Source organism: Mus musculus, chromosome 12, assembly GCF_000001635.26.
Source record: "Mus musculus strain C57BL/6J chromosome 12, GRCm38.p6 C57BL/6J".
In the NCBI taxonomy this organism is placed as follows: Eukaryota; Metazoa; Chordata; class Mammalia; order Rodentia; family Muridae; genus Mus; species Mus musculus.
Window position 1 is genome coordinate 76,184,357 of NC_000078.6, and position 22,680 is coordinate 76,207,036.

Below are 22,680 nucleotides of genomic sequence, written 5' to 3' on the forward strand. Positions count from 1 at the left end.
CTTGCTTAGAAATTATTCTGTTACACAAAAATAAGGTTTAGTTAAAGGAGCACTGCCTCTGCCGGGCAGTTTTGAGAAGCCGACCCTGGCTGACCCCGTGCCCCTTATCAGGAAGAGCCCGGTTCTGCCAGGCAGGCGGGATGACCCTGATTAACAGCTGCCCAGGGAAAGCAGTCCTGGTCTGTCCCAGGATAACTATGACAATATTTTTATATTTCGAATCTCTCCATTTGCCCAAACAGCTAAACCTTGGAATTTCTGTCTCTGCAAAACATGTTTAACTGCTCCAAGTGTAACTTGAAGCTGAGAGACTATACATGGGGGCGGGAGTTCTGTTCATGTCCCGCATTGTGCATTAGCCAGAACCTGTGTGTGCTGTTATTAAAGAGTTTTCTTAATTCTCTAAGGGCCTGGGGTGACTCTCACCGGGAAGGCTCAGTGCTATTGTAACAACGTGACTTAACAATGGGAGTTGAGTTTGAGTAGAGCGCTCATCTTTGTGGCAATAAAAAGGGACGTAATATTTATTGAGCACATTTCCAGCCCCGGCCTCAGACAGCAGCTTTGCAGAATCTTGCTCGCCTGCTTCCCTGGATTCCCCTAGATTCCGAGAATCTGTCCCATTCTATTGATGGGGAAACTGAGGTTCGGAGTGGGGGTGTTTCTACATGCATGTGGCTAAACAAATGTTCCACTTGGAGCGTATCTAGATACCTGCTAACCTTCTGCCTTCGTGTCTCTGAGCATATGATTTTTTTTTCTTCTGTGTGACATAACCTGAGGTGGTAATGTGTGACTGTCCTGTAGAACTGGGTAGTGCCATGCAAAACATTTATCAAGTTCTGCTCTAGACCTGACCACCTATGAGCATAACTATATAACTGAACTCTTTACTGATGTATATATTTGATTGGCATTCCGGGTGCCAAGGACATCAGCAGCAATGGGGACCTGACTTGATATCTATGTCCCCAGGCCACCAGACGAGATTCCTCTGTCTGGCAGTTTAAATGAACCACCTGGGCAAACCAGTTTCTGCAGCCAGCCCCCTACAAGCCTCCTACGCATGTCTCAGTCCTAATCTTGGACGTCTGTACAAAAGCAGATATAGTTAACTTTTGTGCTGCTTCTTGATGCTGGACCTGAGTCTCTCAAATACCCTGAGTTGCTAATAGTCTGGCGGTTTGAAACCAAACAGCCTGAAGGACATGCATCACCCCCCCTCCCAAGCTCCAAAGCCGTGCTCTCACGTGACCTAGAAGGAAAACCAGCCCTGGCGTGACTGTGCACTCCCATTTGAGAAGGAGATGATAAAGAGCCCTCAGAAATGGTGGCAAATTGTAAGATACAATTTCATAAATGACTCGAATGCAATTCTGGAAATGCAGTGTCCTTACCTCTTGTGGCTCGGAATAAAATGGTATTAATAACAGGCCAGACAGTGTAACAGCCACACAAAAATGAGGCCAGGAAGGAGAAGGGCTATACGCAGACATGGTTTAAGAGGCCACATATTCTAATAAGACTGTCTGGGTCTGTAGTTCAATCCTTTTTTTTTTTTTTAACTGACTATTTTCTTTTCTACTTCTCCTGTACTTAACATTTTTAAATTTTTCACTCATTAGAGAAAAATACTAGAAATGCCTCATATTGAACCCAAGAAGTAGCTCTATGGGTGCAGGCAAATTAACTACCAATAGCCTAAGGTCAGTCCTTGGAACCTATCCAAAAATGGTAGAAGAGGCTGGAGAGATGGTTCTGTGGTTAAGAGCACTGACTGCTTTTCCCGAGGTCCTGAGTTCAATTCCCAGCAACCACGTGGTGGCTCACAACCATCTGTAATGGGATCTGACACCTTCTTCTGGTGTGTGTCTGAAGATAGCTACAATGTACTCATATAAAAATAAATAAATAATATTTTTTAAAGGTAGAAGAAAAGAGTCAGCTCCCACAAGTTGTCCTCTTGAACTCCACACCTACTACACACATGCATCACACACCCACCCCCCACACACACACACAAGCATGCACACATATGTACCCGAACACACAACTAATAATAAATACAAGGGAAAGGACTTATATTGTCCTTTGAAACCATATCAAACTAATAAACATTGCATAAATTGTTTTTTTTTTATCTATATCAGCTCAGTAAGTTTGAGGCCAGCTTGGTTTACAGAGTCAGTCCTAAGCTACACAGAGAAACCCTGTCTCAAAAAACAAGAAACTCCAGATCTGCAGAAGTTCCAAAAGGATACAAAAGTTATAGTTAGAAAGGAGAAGTAAATTTTTATCAATTCTATAGCGCAGTAGGGCAACTGTAACTACCAACAATTTACTGTGTGTTTCAAAATAGGTAGGGTGTGGTCCAGGTGTGGTCCATGCTTATAGTCAAAGCATGAGACAAAAAGAGGAAGGGGGATTGGGAGCAAAAGACAAACCTGGGCTACCTGTCCCCCTGTAGAGACTCTGTCCCCCCAAAAAAGCTAGGAGACAAAATGCTGAATCCCCTTAACAAAAGGAAATAATAACTGTTGACGAGGTTGCGCTAATCATCCCACACTATACACATGTATTCAAATACTCCACTGTATCCACGTGCATGTACAATTGTGCATCATGTTCTATGTGTATATGGGTGTTCTGCCTGCATGTATGTCTGTGCAGCATGTGTAAGCCAGGTGGCTTCAGAGATCAGAAGTGGGTATCCAATCACTTGGGGCTAGAATTACAGGCAGTTGGGAGCCACCATGTAGATGCTGGGAATCGAACCTGGGTCCTCTGGAAGAGCAGCCAGTGCTCTTAACCATCCCTCTTAGCCATCCCTCCAGCTCCAACTATGTGTCAATTTTTAAAAGAATAAAAAGTAAAAGATAACATTATTGCGTTAAAAAAAAGAAAAGAAAAGAAAGAAAGAAAGAAGATTGCCATTTGCAGGACCAGAGATGTCTGGCCTGGATGTTGGTCTACATGCACTTCCTTCAGGGAGTTTCCATCATCAAGCTGATACCACTGGGGTCTCCAAATGTCCACTGGCAGAGTTCCTGTCTCACAGGCTTGTCAGCATGACCCCATCCTTTTCCTCTCCTCCTGCCTGTACCCTCCCATGCCCACCTCACTCTAAAATACAATTTAGGAGAGAAAAATCCTTGACAGCTTCTTCAGTTATTTTCATCTTAAAAGTTCTCTGGCAGTCAACGTCCCATTTATTCTTTCATAAGACACTTTCCTTCGAGGATGCTATTTGTCTGGTGCATTCATGTCTTTAAGGATGCCCCCTTAATGCTGAGCACCGTATTACCTTAAGTGTCTGAGCTATGAGGAAATATGAGGGTACTTGCTCTCACACGAAGAGGACACAACCGCCATTCAGTCCCGTGCCTGCTTCATTCTGCCCAATCTTGGTCTCAGTGGCTTGTGTTCCTATAACAAAATACTCGAAATCAACTTAAAGGACAAGTGGACTGGTATGCGCCTGTAGCTGGGAAGCCTCGGCAGGAGGATCCTGAGCTCAAGGCCAGCTTGATCTATATAACGAGAGAATCTACCTCTCCCCTATCCTATACCCAAAAGAGTTTCCTTTGGTTGCTGGTTTCAGGGTTTCTGGTTTCTGGTTGATCGGCCCCATTGCTTATAGCAAGACACAGTGCATGGCAGGCAAAGCTCGCCACCTTATGGCCAGAAGGAGAGGAAAGCAAGAGAAGAGGCTGAAGTCCCTGTGCCCACACCAGGAGCATGCCCCAGCAGCCTAACTTGCTTCCACCAGGCCCCACCGCCTAAAGCTCTCACTGCCTGCCAGGAGTAGGTGGAGCTGAACTTCCGAGCTTTCGACACATGGGCCGTTGGACAACATTCAACATCCAAGCTTTAGGAATCCTCATCCCAATCAGACAAGATGGGCACTGTTTATATTACCACCTCATAAACGAAGAGACGAAGAATTTACGTGGAAATCACTCCGCCTGGGAGTAGCGAAGGGTTCAAACTGGACCTGTCTCTTTCCAGAGCTCAGGCTCTCTGCATTGCTATTTTCCCAAGGCTTTGTAAGGAGAAGACCAAGACAATCTATGAGCCCCACTCAGGGCCTAACAGAAGCGGGTAAGAAAACGCTGGAGACTGTGTGGGCTGTCAGGGGTGAGAGGTCATGTCTGTGATTTTGAGCTCCTATCAGAGAGAGATTCACAGGAACTCTCAGAGACTGTGCAGACTAAGTTTCAAACCCTGATGGTGCCGATTTCCTGAGGGTTCTCATCTGAGTCCTCAGGCCATCCTGGTTTGGTGTTGATCAAACTGGAGGAACAAAAGTCTTACAGCCCATCATTGAAGGAAGTCAGAGCAGGGACTCAAAGCAGAAACACAGAGGCCGGAACTAAAGCAGAGGCCGTGGATGAACGCTCTTATTGGCCTGCTCAGCCTGCTTTCCCATACAACCCCCAAGGAACAGGGCCATCCCACATCAACCATCAACCAAGCAAATGTGCTACAGACTTGCCTACAGGCCAAGATGATGAAGGGGTTGTCTCACCTGAGGTTCCACTTGCCTGATGACTGGAACATGGGTCAAAGAACTGACCAGGATACCAGGCATGAAGCTTGGCAGCCTTCCCTGGGAGTACTTGTCATTCTTTCTCTGGTATTCTGGAAGCTTCTCTCGTGGTATCTGAAGACTAGAAACCACCTCCAGTGGCTCTGTAGTCCAACCTCACCCTGTGGTTGTGGGGGGGGGGGCATACAGATCGGAATCCCCCAATGGCAGGGGCGGAATCCAGGGCCTGGTGAGTTGTCATCTCAACCACTTACCAGCTCTGCGCCTGGCACTTATGTCTTTAATCTTTCCCTGGAAGACGGCAATAATACAAGAGCATAGTTCACAGGAGAAATGACGGATAGACCATGCTTCATTTCGCAGAACCAGGAAAGGAACCGAGCACCTTGCACACACTAGTCACATACTCTACAACTAAGCTCTGTCTCTAGCCTGATGCTAGGTATCCTAGTTTATATTGATGTGATAAATACTGATTAAATGGAATTTTAGAAGAAAGTGTGTGTGTGAGTGTGTGTGTGTGAGTGTGTGTGTGTGTGTGAGTGTGTGTGTGTGAGTGTGTGAGTGTGTGTGAGTGTGTGTGTATGTGAGTGTGTGTGAGTGTGTGTGTGAGTGAGTGTGTGAGTGTGTGTGAGTGTGTGAGTGTGTGTGTGAGTGTGAGTGTGTGTGAGTGAGTGTGTGTGTGAGTGTGTGTGTGAGTGTGAGTGTGTGTGTGTGAGTGTGTGTGAGTGTGTGTGAGTGTGAGTGAGTGTGTATGTGAGTGTGTGTATGTGAGTGTGTGTGTGAGTGTGTGTGTGTGAGTGTGTGTGAGTGTGTGTGTGAGTGTGAGTGTGTGTGTGAGTGTGTGTGTGAGTGTGTGTGAGTGTGAGTGTGTGTGTGTGAGTGTGTGTGTGTGTGAGTGTGTGTGTATGTGAGTGTGTGTGAGTGTGTGTGTGAGTGAGTGTGTGAGTGTGTGTGTGAGTGTGTGTGTAAGTGTGAGTGTGTGAGTGTGTGTGTGAGTGTGTGTGAGTGTGTGTGAGTGTGAGTGTGTGTGTGAGTGTGTGTGTGTGTGAGTGTGTGTGTGTGTGAGTGTGTGTGTGAGTGTGTGTGCGAGTGTGTGTGTGTGTGAGTGTGAGTGTGTGTGTATGTGAGTGTGTGTGTGAGTGTGTGTGAGTGAGTGTGTGAGTGTGTGTGTGAGTGTGTGTGTGAGTGTGTGTGAGTGTGTGTGTGAGTGTGAGTGTGTGAGTGTGTGTGTGAGTTTGTGTGAGAGTGTGAGTGTGTGTGTGAGTGTGTGTGTGTGAGTGTGTGTGTGTGTGTGAGTGTGTGTGAGTGTGTGTGTGTGTGAGTGTGTGTGCGAGTGTGTGTGTGTGTGTGTGAGTGTGAGTGTGTGTGTGTGTGTTGCAAGCACCTGAGTCTGCAAGTACACATATCTGTGCATGAGTGTCAGAGCTGAAGCAGGATGTCACCTCTCTTCCTCTGTCACTTGAGCCAGGGTCTCTCACTGGAGCAGGGGCTCACTGTTTAGTCTAGTGGCTGGCCAACAGGTTCTCAAGGTCTGCCTCCCGATGCTGGGATTACAGGCATACACAGCCATGCTCAGTTTTTTAATGCAGATGCTAGAGATTATAATTCAGGTGTTTAGTCTTACCCACTGAGCCATCTTCCAGCCTCACTTTTTATTTTGATGGAAAGGGCTTGCTAAGCTGCCCAAGGCTGGTCTTGAACTTCCCATTCCAGGGGATCCAATGCCCACTTCTGATTTCCATGGGCATAAGGCATGCAAGTGGTGCACAGGGATACATGCAGATAAAACACCCATACACATTTAAAAAAACAATAAAAATAACATTAAAAACTGTTTAATTACTCTTTGAATGAGAGAGAGAGAGAGAGAGAGAGAGAGAGAGATGGTTTCCTAGCACAGGTGAGCCATGGAACTGGAGTTTAGTAGCAGGCTCACTCTCTAGTACTGATGTGTGTTCCCCTTCCACATTTAATTTTTTTTTTCTTTTTTTTTTTTCTTACCAAGACAGTGTTTTTCTGTGTAGCCCTGGCTGTCCTGGAACTCACTCTGTAGACCAGGCTGGCCTCGAACTCAGAAATTCGCCTGCCTCTGCCTCCCAAGTGCTGGGATTAAAGGCGTGTGCCACCACACCCGGCCACATTTAATATTCTTTACTATGTGAGACCTCAGGACCGGGCCTTACAGTCTACAAGAGGACCAGCTGCTGTAGAGTTGACTCAGCTCTTTCTACTTAGAACCTCGGCAAGCATTACAAAGCAGACTCATGTCTCCCTCTAGTGGATGGGAAAGAACATGACTAGCTAGATTCTTTTTTAAGACAAGGTCTCACATAGAAGCTCTGGCTGGACTGGAACTTGCAGTGTAGGTGAGGCCGGCCTCGAACTCACGGGGATCTGCCCGCCTCTGCCTCCCGAGTGCTATGATTAAACATGTGTGCCACCATGCCCCAGTTCGAGTAGCTATTGGTTTAAATCTCTTTGGAATTAGTGTGACTTGTTGAAAAAAAAAAGTAACTTTTCTCATTAATCTCTAAGAGCAGTTCAAAAAGAACTCAAGGTAGTTAGGCAGAGTGACTTACATTCAAGTCCTCCCAGCAACGGCTGAGCTGTAAAGGCATAAGCAGCTAGCCGTGAAAGCATAGACAACTAAGGCAAGCCTTCAGGGCCACAAATGAGTCTCAGAGCCCAGGCAGAGAGCTACAAAACTCTGAAGAGGAAGGAGGATCTGAAACCCTGTAGAGCTAAGGGTCATAAAACCCCAGCCTAGAGGGTCCGAACACTAGAATGACGCCACTTGCCACTTCTGCCTGCCTCCTGCCTCCGCAGTTGACAATACTGGAAGAAACCAGAGAATGGCCTTTAAAGAGGTTTTCTTTGCCTGCTTATTTCCTTTTTCTTTTCTTTTCTTTTCTTTTCTTTTCTTTTCTTTTCTTTTCTTTTCTTTTCTTCTCTCCTCTCTCTCTCTCTCTCTCCCTCTTTCTCTCTCTCTCTCAGATTATATTAAAGACAGGCTTAAATGGTTGGACCTGGAGGGCATCATCCTGAGTGAGGTGACCCAATCACAAAAGAACTCACATGGTATGTTCTCACTGATAAGTGGATATTAGCCCAGAAACTTAGGATACCCAAGATATAAGATACAATTTGCGAAACACATGAAACTCAAGAAGAACGAAGACCAACGTGTGGACACTTTGCCCCTTCTTAGAATTGGGAACAAAACACCCACGGAAGGAGTTACAGAGACAAAGTTTGGAGCTGTGACGAAAGGATGGACCATCTAGTGATTGCCATATCCAGGGATCCATCCCATAATCAGCCTCCAAACCCTGACACCATTGCATACACTAGCAAGATTTTGCTGAAAGGACCCTGATATAGCTGTCTCTTGTGAGACTATGCCAGGGCCTAGCAAACACAGAAGTGGATGCTCACAGTCAGCTATTGGATGGGTCACACGGCCCCCAATGGAGGAGCTAGAGAAAGTACCCAAGGAGCTAAAGGGAACTGCAACCCTATAGGTGGAACAACAATATGAACTAACCAGTACCCCGGAGCTCTTGACTCTAGCTGCATATGTATCAAAAGATGGCCTAGTCGGCCATCACTGGAAAAAAAAGGCCCATTGGTCATGCAAACTTTATATGCCCCAGTACAGGGGAATGCCAGGGCCAAAAAGTGGGAATGGGTGGGTAGGGGAGTTGGGGGGAGGGTATGGGGGACTTTTGGGATAGCATTGGAAATGTAAATGAGGAAAATACCTAATTTAAAAAAAAAAAAAAAAGAAAGTGTCATGGGCCCTTAAAAAAAAAAAAAAAAAAAGGACAGGCTTATTGGGAAGCTGCTCTCAGTGGGTGAGTTCACTGGCCCCAAGTCGCCAGGTAGAAAAGGGGGAGTAGGGGAGGGAGAGAGAAAGAAACAGGCACGCGCAAGTGCAGAGAGAGAAGAGAAGAGGCCTGCCCACTATTTTGGTGCAGGTAGAGCAAATTAACCCACTGCCAGCTGAGAGGTGACATTTTTTTTTTTAGTTGTAGGTCAGGAAGTCATGGCAGAGAAAATGGAAAGTGAAATAAAGGCCACATGCAACAGAGCTGTCTCTGTGAGGACCCTCTGAATTTGACTAATCTGGATCTCACAGTCAGCATAAAATCTGCCGTCCATCTTCCGCCTTTGCTGTATCCCAATCTGCCGTCATAGCAGCTCATCCGTGATGGCTGTGAATGTGACCCTCACAAGCTCAACAGGAAACCATGACCACTTTCGTGTGTCTTTGCAGGCAAGGACCATTTTCCCAGCAGCTCTCCTGGAACACTTCAATGTCGCAGACAAAGAGAATGGGACAGCTCAATTAGCTTGTGTGACCAGCGCAGCACACAGGACCACAAAGCATTGTGACACGTAGCAAAGAGAGAGAGGAGGTGGCTCCAGGAAAAGAAACTAGAGAGTCAGTCCGGTCGCAGTTAGAATACTTCCTTTAGATCCAACCAGGACAGTCCCTTTAGGCTGCATTTCAACCTAAGCATGGTGGCACCAGCCTGTAATCCTGGAATTTTAGAAACAGAAGAATTGCTGCAAGTCCGAGGCCAAACTGGGCTGCATAGTGAGTTCCAATCCAGCTTGGGTCACATAAGTGAGACTCATACAAATAAGCATCCAAAATCTTCAGGTTATGTCTCACAGACAACTACAATCCCAGAACTTGAAATGTGGAGGCAGGAAGATCCGTTCAAGGCTACCAGGTATGAGCTGGGCATGGTGGCACATGCCTTTAATCCCAGGGTTTAGGAGTCAGAGATAGGCAGATCTCTGCAAGTTATGACTATAAGACCCTGTCCAAAAAAAAAAAAAAAAAAAAAGCCACATGCAAGTCTAGCCTTGGGCTACATAAATTCAAGGCCATCTTTGGCAACACAAGACCCTGTCTCAAATAATAAAAATACAAGGTATGGAGAGGTGACTTAGAGGTTAAGAACAGAGACTGTTTTTGCAGAGGACCTAAGTTGGATTCACACCACCCATATCAGGCAGCTGGAAAATTGCCTGTAACTCCAACTTCAGGGTACCTGAGGATCAAGCACCTTCTGGCCTCTTCAAGGACACTGCATGCACATGCATGCACATGCACATTCCATCCCATAGACACAGAATTAAGAGTAAAAGCAGAGGCTGAAGAGATGGTACAGCAAGTTAAAATGCTGAAGGCCAGCTCAGACACTACAGGAGCTGAGTGTGGAGTCAGCGATATGCTGATGACAATGGGTGTGACCCTGCCCCTAACACACACACACACACACACACACACACACACACACACACCCCTGCTGATAGTAGCAAGGAATCTATGGGGTCAGCACTAGTAATGCTAATGGGAGCAAAACTTAATTATCTGAGGCCAGGATTCTCAGAAACTCTGAACACTTTTAACTCTTTGGGGGATGGCAAGAAAAAAAAAGAAAGGAAGAAAGAATTCACACACTTATACACACAAAGTTAGTGGATGAAGCAAAAGAGGCTTCAACAAGCAAGCTTCAACAACTCCACACATAGCAGACAGACAGACTGACAGACACATACTCACACATTGGGTGGGTAGAGCAAAGCTCTAACCATTTTACAAACATACATACATACATACATACATACATACATACATACATACATACAGTTGGATAGAGCAAAGCTCTAACAAGCAAGCTCTAAAGTTTTTTTTTTTCCCCTTTAGTCCTTTTATATTCTCTAAGACAAAGTTCTCCACGAAGAATTACCTCATTCAGAAACAAAATTGTTACATAAGAGGAAGTTACAGCACGATTCTTGGTTACATAAGACTTATTTATTTTATGTGAGCACCCTGTAGCTGTCTTCAGACACACACCAGAAGAGGGCATTGGATCCCATTACAGATGGTTGTGAGCCACCATGTGGTTGCTGGGAATTAAACTGATTACATGTTTTTCCATTAAAACTGCTAACTAAACATTTTTTAATCTTTTATTCTACGAGTTCATTGTAAGTCCAGGGCAGTACTTTTATCTATTTTTTTTTATTCCATAAACTCATTAAAAGCAATAGTTTTAGCTATCTTCTACTTTACAAATTCATTGTAAGTTCAAAGCAATAGTTCTAAAAGTCATTAAATTAACAAAGTTTTTACCAATAAACAGGCCATCTATCTTATGTCTTATTTTTTAACTCTAGCTAATTATCCATTTTATGTTGTTACACTCATATTAGAATTACCCACTCCTTACTTTACTTACCATGGTGTGCACTGAGACTTATGGCCTCGTCCCTGGGGGAGTACAGCAAGGACAAACAGGAGAAGGCACAGCAGGAGCAAGAAGCAGTCATGGGACAAGGTACACCCATCCCAGCCATGCCAAATGGTGGGTCATCTCCAGGAAGCTCACTTGCCCACTGGAGCTCTTCCTGCATGGTGTCTGCCATTAAGAGAATGCACTGCTCTTTCAGAGAGCCCACGTTTGGTCCCTAGCACCCACACAGTAGCTCACAACGTTACCTATCACTCCAGTCCCAAGGGATCCAATACTCTCTTCTGATTTCCTTTGGCATTGCATGCACCTCATGCAAATGCATACACGCAGGCACCCACATATACACATAGAGTAAATAAATGACTTAAGATAAACACACGCACAGCTGGTGAGGTAGAGGTACACGGATCTCTGTGAGTTAGAGGCCAGTTGGTCTACATAGCCAATTCCCAGGCCATCCTAGGCTACATACTAGATGGCTCAGAGGTTGTGAGCACTGGCTGCTCCTGCAGAAGACAAGGGTTCAGTTCCCAGCACCCACATAGCAGTTCCCAGCTGCTTGTAAGTCCAGGTCCAGGGGACTCAACACTTTCTGGCCTCCACAGGCACCAGGCACACAACACGGAACACTCACAAATATATAGACACTCACATATACACGTAAAATAAAAATAAGAATTTTTTAAAAGTAATAAGCTGCGCATGGTGGCACAGCCTGTAATGCCAGCCCTTGGAAGGAAAACAATCTCTGTGAGTTTAAAGCCAGCTTGCAGAGCTGAGTACACGTACAGCTTAGGGGAACCTTGCACACGGAGCACATGCAGAGTTGTAGCCAGCACTGCAAGGTTCTGGAAAACTTCCCAGCATTTAGAGTCAGACCCCAGTCTGGCTGATCTGAGAGAAAATGCGAAGCCGCCAGGAGCCAAGACAGGGAAATCACCTGCCTGCTGCGACAGAGACCAACAGGCACGCAACTCTGCCCCGCCCAACACCCCGCCCGGGCAGCGCCCTGACACCACCCCCACACCCTGATTGGCTGGAATCCAGGCACGTTTTGTTGCCAGGTCTTCGATGGACACAAGAGCAGTCCGCCTGCGCAGGCTCAAGTCGGGTAAAACTGGCTTTGCCGCACTGTTGGGATCTTCAGGACCTCAAGTTTTGTAGCAACCCGAAAGCAAATTCTGAGCAGGAAGGTGGCCTTAGCCTAGATGGCCATTTGAGTTTTCTGACCCGCAGGCAAGGACATTGGGTAGGGTCCCTCCATGTGGAAGGGAACACTTAGAGTTGAAGGCCAGCGGACAGTGAAGGAGGAGAATTTTGGGAAACCCCTGGCTGTAAAACCTAACGACTCCTACGATGACCGCCAAAGAACAGAAGCAGAATACAATGTCTCAGGGCTGTGCCTTCTAGCTCAGGTGCTTCTGGTACCACAAGATCCTGTAATTACAGAAAGTGTTTTGTCAGAGTAATTGAAGCTGCCCACAACCCCATCATTAGAACTCAGAGATCCAAGTCACATTTATTATCTTGAGATAATGTTAAGATTCTAAGCAGCTCCAGCCTTGAAGCAAGCTGTTCGTTCAGCAATGATCCAGAGCTTTTTGTACCTCTGTCTCCCTCTGCTGTTTGATTCGGGACACTGCAGTCCTCTGTGATTCTTTTATTCGCGAGGAAGGGCTGACTGTGGAAAGACCTAAGGCTTCTGTGCTTTGGAGCCAGCTTTCTGTCTTTTGTTTGGGTTGTAGCTGGCAGCATGTGTACTGATCTCAGGCAGCCTGCAGCGCAAGCAGTCAGGAGACCTGGTCTGGCTGTCCTGTGTCCTGTGTAGACAAGGAGGATGTGGGGAAGCGAACACAGAAAGGCTCCTTTGGGCATAGATACCCACATCAGCTCACTGTCTCTGCAAAACAAAACAAAACAAAACAAAACAAAACAAAACAAAACAAAACAAAACAAAAACAAAAAACAAAAAAACTACCGTACAGGCAGTTGCACTCCAGGGTCCCCTGTCCATCTCTAGGCTGAGTGAATCCGACCCTGGCGCTGCCCAAGTCCCAGCTCTGGGCTGGGGTGCTGCCCCTGGCTGTAGCTGTCTGCCTGGGGCTTGAGGACGGAGCCTCTCTGGAGCTCTCTGTAGTCGCCTCATACAGAGTCAACAATCCACACACTGCTGCAGCCTTAGATGGATGCCCCAGCCATTTATTCGGGGGTGGGGGTCGGGGCAATGGACTTTTCTCTCAGGTTAGTCAGTAAATGCTGCATAAGACGATATGCAGTGAGCTTTCATAATTACACTAAAGAAAGATATAGGCTTGGGACAACTTTGTGTTCAAGGAAACCTTCAGTTCCAAGGATGAAGCCACAGGTGTGCACACGATAAGGCAAGCCCATGTAAAACCTGTTGTTGGAACTTAGAATGAGCTTAGAGAAGGAAACACTGCTTTGAACTTGTTCTTCATACCTTTCTGAAACTCCCTTTTTATGGAACATTTTATCTATAAAGTAATTCTTTCTTACATAGAGAACTTTTTGTCTAAAACGCTATAAAAAGGCTGATAGCAATAAAGAAAGGTGGTGTAGCTGTTTTCCACTTCACCCAAAGTGTGTGTGTGTGTGTGTGTGTGTGTGTGTGTGTGTTCTCTGTGTGAGTGACTTCTTTCCCTTTTCTCTTTTCTTTCCTTTCCTTTCCTTTCCTTTCCTTTCCTTTCCTTTCCTTTCCTTTCCTTTTTTCTTTTTTCTTTTCTTTTCTTTCTGGTTCAAAAAGTGTTAACGAGCTCTGAGCCTCTCAGAGGCTTCTAGCTGACTTGCCCGAGAAAGGAGCAGCAGCAAGAAATCCTTTTTGTAATTTCCCGGTGTTTATTTAAGCATTAAGAGTCAAGTTTGTTTGTTTGTTTGTTTTGGGGTTTTTTTTTTGGTTTTGTTTTTTGGTTTTTTGGTTTGTTTGTTTTTTTGTTTTTGTTTTTGTTTTTGTTTTTTTAGTGCTTGTGGAAGGCACAGAATAATAACAAAGAGTTAAGATTCCCCCAGAGTTTATTTAAGCACAAAGTGTTAAGTTTCCCCAGTGCTTCTTTAAGCACAGAGAGTTGAAGAGAAAAGAAGCCAGCAGTTTTCAGCCACAGAATAAGTACGAGAGTGTTAAGTTTCCAGAAGCCGTCAGCTTCCAGCCCCCAGCAGTCAGGGAGAATGACAAGGCTGGAGGCCGTCAGTCTTTGGGCTTCTATCAACTCTTCCACCTCAGCTCCAAACTCCAAAGGCCAGGCCGGGCCCAGGCACCAAAGAGGGTCGTTTATCCAATAAACCACTCATTCAAGACACGGGCTATCGACTACAATTATAAATAGTACAGCTAATTATATGTTTATGGTGCATATCCTGCTTGAATGCAGTCAGTAAAAGCAATTAGATAAGTGTCATATATCTCAAGTGACAATACAGACTAAGCCAGAAATAATAGAAAGATCATCCCAAAGTGGAGTAAACTCCAAGCACAGGAGAGAAGAGATTTTTTAGTTGAAATGTTGCAATTTTATTCACAATGTAGCTATTTTCTGGGTGCTGTAGGAAACAGCTGTGTATAACTTCTTAACCGCATATAGAGGTAGATCTTGCTCACTTGGCCTGACCAGGCTCACAGTGAGAAGCCATCTTTGATCTTTTAGAAATTTCATAAATTTGGACGACAAGCTTCAGCCGATTAATGACATCCTTGTCTGCTGTTTTCATGTTAAATCCCAGCATCTTCATGATGGCTTCCCGGAAGTCAGCAAGCTGAAAAGAACCACCACACAGATCAGTATGCGACTGCTGAGCCGCCCACTCATCTTGTACGATGCAATTGGTATACTCTGCAATTTAGCTTTATGAAAATTTCCTTAATGCAATATGTCTAAGGTAGTAAAGGGTCCTGCTGTGCAGCTAAGCTAGCCTTGAACCCACCTTCTTCCTCCCAGTCTCCCAAGCACTGCAATTACAACCTGGCTTCACGCCATGTGGTATTTTCAAGGTAGAAAAATCCTTTCTATTTACAAGAATTCTTTAAAATTTCCTGTGCATTTTTATCTCTTTTTCTCATTTTTCCCAATTTTATTACTACTTATTATATTTTGCTCATAATGTAATTACTTTCTTTTACATTTATTTGTACATACATACATGCATGTGGAGGTCAGAGGCCATCATATTTATTTATTTATTTATTTATTGTATTGTATTGTATTTGAGTACAATGTAGCTGTCTTCAGACACACCAGAAGAGGGCATCAGATTCCATTACAGATGGTTGTGAGCCACCATGTGGTTGCTGGGAATTGAACTCAGGACCTCTGCAAGACCAGTCAGTGCTCTTAACCACAGAGCCATCTCTCCAGCCCCCAGAGGGCATCTTTCAGAAGTCAGTTCTCTCCTTCTACCATGTGTCTTCCCAGGATTGAACACAGGCTGGCAGGGTTAATAGCAAGCAAGCATCTTTACCCACTGAGCCATCTTGGCAGCATGTTTTTGTAGCCATACTTTTTGTGTTCTGTTACTCAGCTTAGCCTTATAATTCCTGGGCTGGAGGGACTCATGAGCCTCAGTCTCCCAAACTGGGGACTGTCAGCATGTGCTACTGGGTTAACAAACTGCCTTTTGAGCTACTAATTTGTTTAATGATAATGGCCTTCCTCAATGCATATTTCTCAATCCATTCAAGGCCAAAGAGATCAACAAGGACAGCAAATAAGAAAACAGCCGCAAAGCTAACAGAAAACTACAGCTTTCACCATGCCCGTGAGGGGGGATATGGATATCCCAAGCCAGCAGAGGCAGCACCAGAGGGCCATAAACTCGATTTCCACTGGTGTAGAACACAGTCACAATGCCAAGAACAAGTCTGAGCCCCGCAGGATCAGCACACTGACCTGTGGGGAATGAAAAGGTTTGAGACCAGTAATAGTGACTCTAGAAAACAGAGTTTCTGCGGGGAGGCTGCAGAGTGCTTGCAAGGGAGAGGCAGCTAGCAGAAAAGAGGAACGATGGAACTAAGGGATAATATAAAAAGAGTGTTACAGAAGGAAATGTCATACACACCCTCTGCCTTCAAATAAAGACTTGTAATACTTGCCCCTGTAATACCAGCCACAGTTCAAAGTCTTCCTGGGCTACAAAAGGAGTTCCAGGCCAGCTCTGACAACTGAGTGAGACCCTGTCTCAGGAGGGAAAGGTTAAGGACTGGGTTCAGAGGTCAGAGGCAGTGAGCTTTCCTAGCATCTGCAAGGCCCCCTGCAGATACCTCAAAAACCAGAAAAGTAAAGAGCACCCTTGCTTTAACAACAGAAGAGGGCAGTGCTCAGCTGGAAATAACCACGTATCTTAGTGGAACCAACCGTGGAAGGTGCTCTAAACCAGAAATGTGGAGAGAGCTGGGCAACTGCAAGGGTTTGAATGTGAATGGGGGTAGAGAGGCTGCTCAGCGCTTAAGAGCACATATTCCTCTTCTAGAGGACCGGAGTTCAAGTCTAAGCATACATGCCAGGTCCTGAGTTCAATTCCCAGCAGCCACATGATGGCTCACAATCATCTGTGATGGATAGGTGACTCTGGCCTCAGCGAGAGTACCACACATACATGGCGTATGCTCACACAGACATTACACGTGATTAAGAATAAAGTAAATCCTTTGAAAATATAAAGTGATAGACAATGGTAAGTTATATGGAACTGCTTTAGGACAGAAATGAAAAGACAGCACCATTCTAACCTGTTCAGGTGATAAAATGCATCCCAATACAAACACATACACACACATGTACACACAAGTACACACATACACGCACACATATACACACATGCATATGTGCACACACATATACGCATGCATGCATGGGCACACACACAACACCCATGGACCATGACACCCATGTTCAGATGCAGCACTTTGGCAGAATGAAATTATCAATTAAGAAATTTCAGACACGGAGAGGATATTTTAAGACTGAAGTGTATTTGGAATAGAGTTGGCTAAAGACTATGACCAAGGGGTCTCTTGGATAGGGATGGCTGAGTCAAGAAATAGCTGCAGGAAATCGCCTCAGAGATGAAGCATAAAAGAGCATGCCCAAGAAGGAGAGATGTGACTGACGGTCCTGAGGGGACATGTGGGAGCAAAAGCAAGCTAGAAAACACACATGCAGAAAAGAGAAAACAGTAAAGAGAAAATGCCAGCATGGCTACCTGCCAGTGTATCCTACAACAATGGCTCAATTTCTAATTACTTAAGCAACTACTATGGAAATACAACATATACTTAATCGCCCCAAACTATCACGAGGCCCCCTGGGTTTGACCCCCAATACTACCAAAAATGTTTATATGTTTTGCTTTATAAATAAAGTGATGTTAATAGAAACTCTCAGAAAAAAAAAAAAGCCATACCTATGTTAAACATTGTACAAGGCTGACTCTTGCAGGTGCAGAGACAAATTATCCTTGCTGTCTTGTTCTCTCCAGTAACATTTACTGTCCATCTTTTTGTGACTATTAGGGAAACTCTTTTAGAATGTACAAGAGGCCCCTTGCTCCCACCAATGCAGAGGCTAAGAATGGCATCAAATAGCATCTGAGACGGAAAGCAGTGATTTCCGACTTCACTGTACAACATGCCTACCTGAAACAAACACGTGCCTGTGGTAGAACCACTTGAAGCTTATCTCTGACTAGGTTACAAATAAATGAGACTCAGACTATGGTTATTTTATTTGGCTTTGACAATTACTGAGGGGCCACCCCAATCTACTTTTCTAACTGCTGGCCTGGCCACCTCCCCCATCGGGGTACCCCAGATGCTTGCTGTTTCTCCTGACCACATGCTCACGGTCCATCTCCCCTCATGGCAGCCTCCTCTCTCCTCCCCTCGTTCTTCCTCCTTCTCCTCCTGGTCTCCTAACTCCTCTGCTTCTCCACTCCCAACCAGGTAACTCAAAACCCACCTATTCCCCCCAGTGATTGGCTGTAACCAATTTTACTTAGCCAATAGTTTTAAATCAAGGAATAAGGTTTGCACAGCAAAAGCTTGTAAACTTGAGAAGTCACTCTATGGTTATCTAGACCTTTGGGTATGGACTTTAGCATTACAACATATAGCAACAGAACAAACCTCAACATGTACCGATGTATTTTAACAGTGGGGGCTGGAGAGATGGCTCAGTGCTCAAGCACCCATATGGCAATTCACAACAACCTGTGACTCCAGTTCCAGGGGATCTGACACCTTCTGTCCTCCTCAGGCATCAGGCACACATGTGGTATGCAGAATAAGTGCATGCAAAACACTCATTAGATAGATAGATAGATAGATAGATAGATAGATAGATAGATAGATAGATAGATAGGCAGGCTGCAGAGACGAATCAGTGGTTAAGAGCCCTATCCATCTCCTCTTCCAGAGGACCCAGGTTCAATTCCCAACACCCACAACTATCTGTAGCTCTAGTTGCAGAGGCTCTAATACCCACTTCTGGGCTCCAAAGGCAACAGGTACATACACACATGGTGTATATGTATACATACAGGCAAAACACACACACATAGAAAAATAAATAAAATATAATGTTTAAAAAGGTCTTGTCAGGCAAGTGGCATATGCCTTTTGTTGGCATTTTGTCTAAGCTCGACCCCACAGTTACCTGGCAATAGCCAGGTGTGCCTGACTCACTATAAAAGGGCTGCTTGCCCCCTCCTCTCTCTTTTGCCCTCCTGCTCCCCATTCCCCTCCCCCCCTCCACATGCTCATGCCTGGCCTCTACTTCTCTCCTTTCTCTCTCTCCTCTCTCTCTCTCTCTCTCTCTCTCTCTCTCTCTCTCTCTCTCTCTCTCTCTCTCTCTCTCTTTCTGCCTTTACTACCCTCTCAACTCCTCTCTCCATGCCCTGAATAAACTCTACTCTATTCTATACTGTCATGTGGCTGGACCCTCAGGAGGAAGGGATGCCTCAGCAAGGGCCCTCAGAGGCACCCCCTTCCCCCACACCGGACTGCACATCCACCAAACATATTTCCTCTTTCCTTATCTCTTTATAAAACACAACACCTTTAATCCCAACACTTGGGAGGCAGAGGCAGGAAGATCTCTGTGAGGTCAGGGCTAGCCTTGTCTAAATAGAGAGCTGAGGCCAACTAAGGTTATATAGTGAGACACTGTCTCAAAACAAACAGTAATTTAATAAATAATAACAATAAATGTGTCTTTGATTTATAATGTTCTTTGTTCTGTTACTATAAAAACTTCATGAAACTGCTAGCGCGTGGGAACATGGTATTTGGGGTAGGCTAAGCCATGGTCACTTGTGTCTGCCTTCAGAATATGTTGTGTCTCTTATCCCCTTTGAGGTGACAGCCATGGGTTTTATCTCAAAACAGAAAATCTAGGCATGTTTGGATGTGCTAGCCCAAGGACTGTGATATAGAACATAAAACACGGTTTCCTATCTGATATGCTTCGACCATCCTAGTTAGAGATTGTGTACCCAAACCTAAGCTAAAATAAGCATATATTCCTGGCCCTAGCCATGTTGTATTAACATGGAGACGCACTTGACCCAACCTGGGGTTATGGCTCCTGTCACAGACCCTAAACATAAAACTACATGCTTCTCAGTGGCCATGTTTCCTGTCACATGGGAAAGACAGCTGTTATTGAAACAGACAAGCTGTCTCACAGACACGAAGAAGAGAAGGACAAAGGCCTTGTCATATATTAAGTGCTGTTGCTGGTGTATGAGGACACATCTACCCTTCCGAGAGGCTCAGTAGTTCAAACCATCTATAATGCCATTAGCTAATAAATCCTTTATTGTCAAAGTTAGGTGAAGTCTAAATTGAGGTAAGTGTTGATCACGTCAATGAAATTAGTTTTTAGCTTCATAAGAAAGAGACCTCTTGCTCTCGTCCTGAGAGCCCTTTCAGCACAGCCCTGACTGTGGAAGGGTCTGGAAGGCTCTGGGCTGGCGTCTGGTGGGCCCTCTCCTTTTCTGGTCTTGCTCCCTGCTCCGCAGGATCTGATGGGGTTTTCAAGTTGTCTGTTTTGGCTGCTGTCTTCTCTTTCAAGGTTTCAACTTTTGTTACAGATTGCCTGAGCCTCTCAATTGTTTTGTCCTGTGTAAGGATAAAAGGTAAGGGGAAGAAAATGTGCTTAGATTTTCTGGAAATAACAGACATGACAACTCATCTTTCTTTTTTCTGAGGCAGGGTCTCACTGTGTAGCCCTGACTGGTCTGGAACTTGATATGTGGACCAGGATGGCCTTGAGTTTCTAGAGCTCCTCAGCCCTCTGTCTCTGAGTGACGGGATTAAATAGTTGGGATATAACTCCTGGCTCACATGACTTAAACACAAAACAAAACACGGGAACCGGGAGGTGGTGCCTTTAATCCCAGCACCCAGGAAGCACAGGCAGGCGGATCTCTGTGAGTTCGAGGCCAGCCTGGTCTACAGAGCAAGTTCCAGGACAGCTAGCACTATTAGAGAAACTTTGTCTTAAATACAAACAAACAAAAGCAAGATACACATCCCCCCCCCCAAAAATACCAAACAAACAAACAGACAAACAGAAAAAAAGAATCAATCTAGGGTTGGAGAGATGGCTCAGCAGTTAAAAGCACTGCCTGCTTTTCCAGAAGCCTGGGGTTCAATTCCCAAGCAAGCACATGGCAGCTCACAACTCTCCATAACTCTGAGATCAAAAGCCCTCACACAGATATACAGGCAGGCAAAACACCAATATACATAAAATAAAATAAATTACTTTTAAAAAATACATAGGAAAAAAACCTCATCAGCTTCTGAGTTAAAAGAATATTTCTTCATTATAGTATTCATTAATAACCTATCTTATCCTAGCAATTCTATATCCTAGACATATAGAATTTAAAGAGGCTTCGCACATTTTCTGTGTTCTCAATGATATTATACTCTACATTAAATATCAAAACCGAAAATAACTGATTTTGCAGTAGAGAAATATTGATGAACGGCACACTAGTTGGTCAATTATTTAGTGCATGTTTGACTTTAGATGCAACTAACTCTAAAACAGTATATAGCTCAAAAGGCTAGAAGGCTGAAAACAGAAAGAAAGAAAAAAAAAGAATTAATTAAAAAGAATCTTTTGACCCAATAAAATACTATAGTAAAAGCCAAGTGTGCATACTTGTGACCTCAGCAATTTATAGGCTGAGGCAGGGGGATCGGGAGTTTCAGACCAGCCTGAGCTATTGGGTGAGCTCCTTTCTCAAACACTTCATTAAACAAACCAAGAGAAAGGGCTGGAGAGAGAGCACAGCCCTTGGGAGTGCTCACTTCTCTTGCAGAAGACCTGGGTTTGGTTCCTCTAACCCACATTACGGAGCTCACACCCTCCTCTCACTCTGGTTCCAAGGGATCTTGGAATGCCCTCTTCTGCCTCTGTGGGCATTTGGGTGCATATAGCCAACAAAGTCACGTAGGTGCATGCCCATTAAATAAAAATACATATAAATAAACCTTTAAAACCGAAAACAGAGAGCTAATGGTTTCTAGTCCTGACAGTTTGAATACTAGTTACTTTTAAGAAGTAGTGAGCTATGCTTGGGCTTCAATAGGAAAAACAGCATTTTATCTGGTAGCTTCACAGATGCCCAATTTATGATCACTTAGCAGCGGTTCTCAACCTCTGGGTTGTGACCCCCGTGGGGGTCAAATGATGCGTTCTCAGGTGATGTTATTACAGTTATGAAGTAGCAATGAAAATAATTTTATGGTTGGGGTCACCACAGCATGAAGAACTGTGTTGGAAGGGACGAGAACCCCTGTCTTATAGGCTTTAATATTATTTTACATGTATGCAAAATCACTATAAGATTACAGATTTTAGACATTCCTAGTGTGTATATGCATGTGTGTGTGTGTGTGTGTATTCATGTGTGTGCATGCATGTGTGCATGCATATGTGTGTGCATTCATGTATCTGTGTGTCTATGACACAGTAAGTGACCTAGAAGAAATGAAGGTGTTCAAAGGAGACACTGTGTCTCTCAATCTGACTATGAGACTATCCCAACAACAATTCCAAAGAAATGGGAATTTCCAAAGAAATCTCATGTCTCCTAGGAGGAAAGGTTATAGAATTCTAACAGCCGGTCAGACCAGTGAGACAGAGATCCAGACAATGATGGGTCTCCTCAAGTGGGGAGGACCATGCCTTGACCAAGAATGTGCACATTAAATATGCATATTTAAACTCTATTTAAACTGAGATCTCACTTCAAGACCCCAAAGATGGACTTGGGGTGAGGGCAGTCACTAGATCTCTTTGTCCTTTTTCGTGATGTGGCCAAACCGAGTAAGTCTTTAGCTTTCCACTCTTAGTTTCCCTCTTTTAACTCAACACTATTAGCCTGGCTCTTTTCCACCATAGTAGTCCCTTTCACCTACCCTGGTCCCTCAAGAGCGCCCCCACTTTATTCTGCAAGCCACACTTTATAATGAACTAACCAAGTAGGAAGTGTAAAAGCTCACGGGGAGACACAGGTGAAAACAGGAGGACACCAAAGCTCGGGCGGGTGAGCATTTGAAATCCCAGCCCCTGCACTTACTTTAAGGACATTTATTCTCGTTAGTTGAGTCTTCATGTTTTTGTTTGACAATTTCAAATCACTAAGCTGCTTCTGAAGTCTCTGGATTTTCTCCTCCATCCTTGGGGCTGCAGCCATCTTGGAATTCTGCTCAATATCCAATAACATCTCTAACTTTTTGAACTTGCTGTGTTTATCTATGTGGGCAGTCCGGGTCCTGGAGTTTTCCTTTGAGAAATTAACAGTATTGAAATTGAAAACTGTGCTTTA

General features: G+C 44.7%; 1 protein-coding gene across 4 annotated transcripts in view; it reads right to left on the reverse strand.

The window, feature by feature from the left end:
* Nucleotides 1-14,329: 14,329 nt before the first annotated feature.
* The window catches only part of Tex21 (testis expressed gene 21), a 48,073-nt gene continuing 39,722 nt past the window's right edge, over nucleotides 14,330-22,680 (reverse strand). For 2 of the 4 annotated variants that reach the window (XM_006516394.2, NM_019784.5), the window contains 3 exons: nucleotides 22,432-22,638; nucleotides 19,736-19,954; nucleotides 14,331-14,595 (listed from right to left, as the gene is read on the reverse strand). In XM_006516394.2, coding sequence (XP_006516457.1) covers nucleotides 14,437-14,595; nucleotides 19,736-19,954; nucleotides 22,432-22,638 — 585 coding nt within the window. In that variant the 3' untranslated portion in view covers nucleotides 14,331-14,436. Of the gene's footprint in view, nucleotides 14,596-19,628; nucleotides 19,955-22,431; nucleotides 22,639-22,680 lie in introns of those variants that run through there. The other 2 variants (XM_006516393.3, NM_001159532.1) reach the window with 2 other exon arrangements.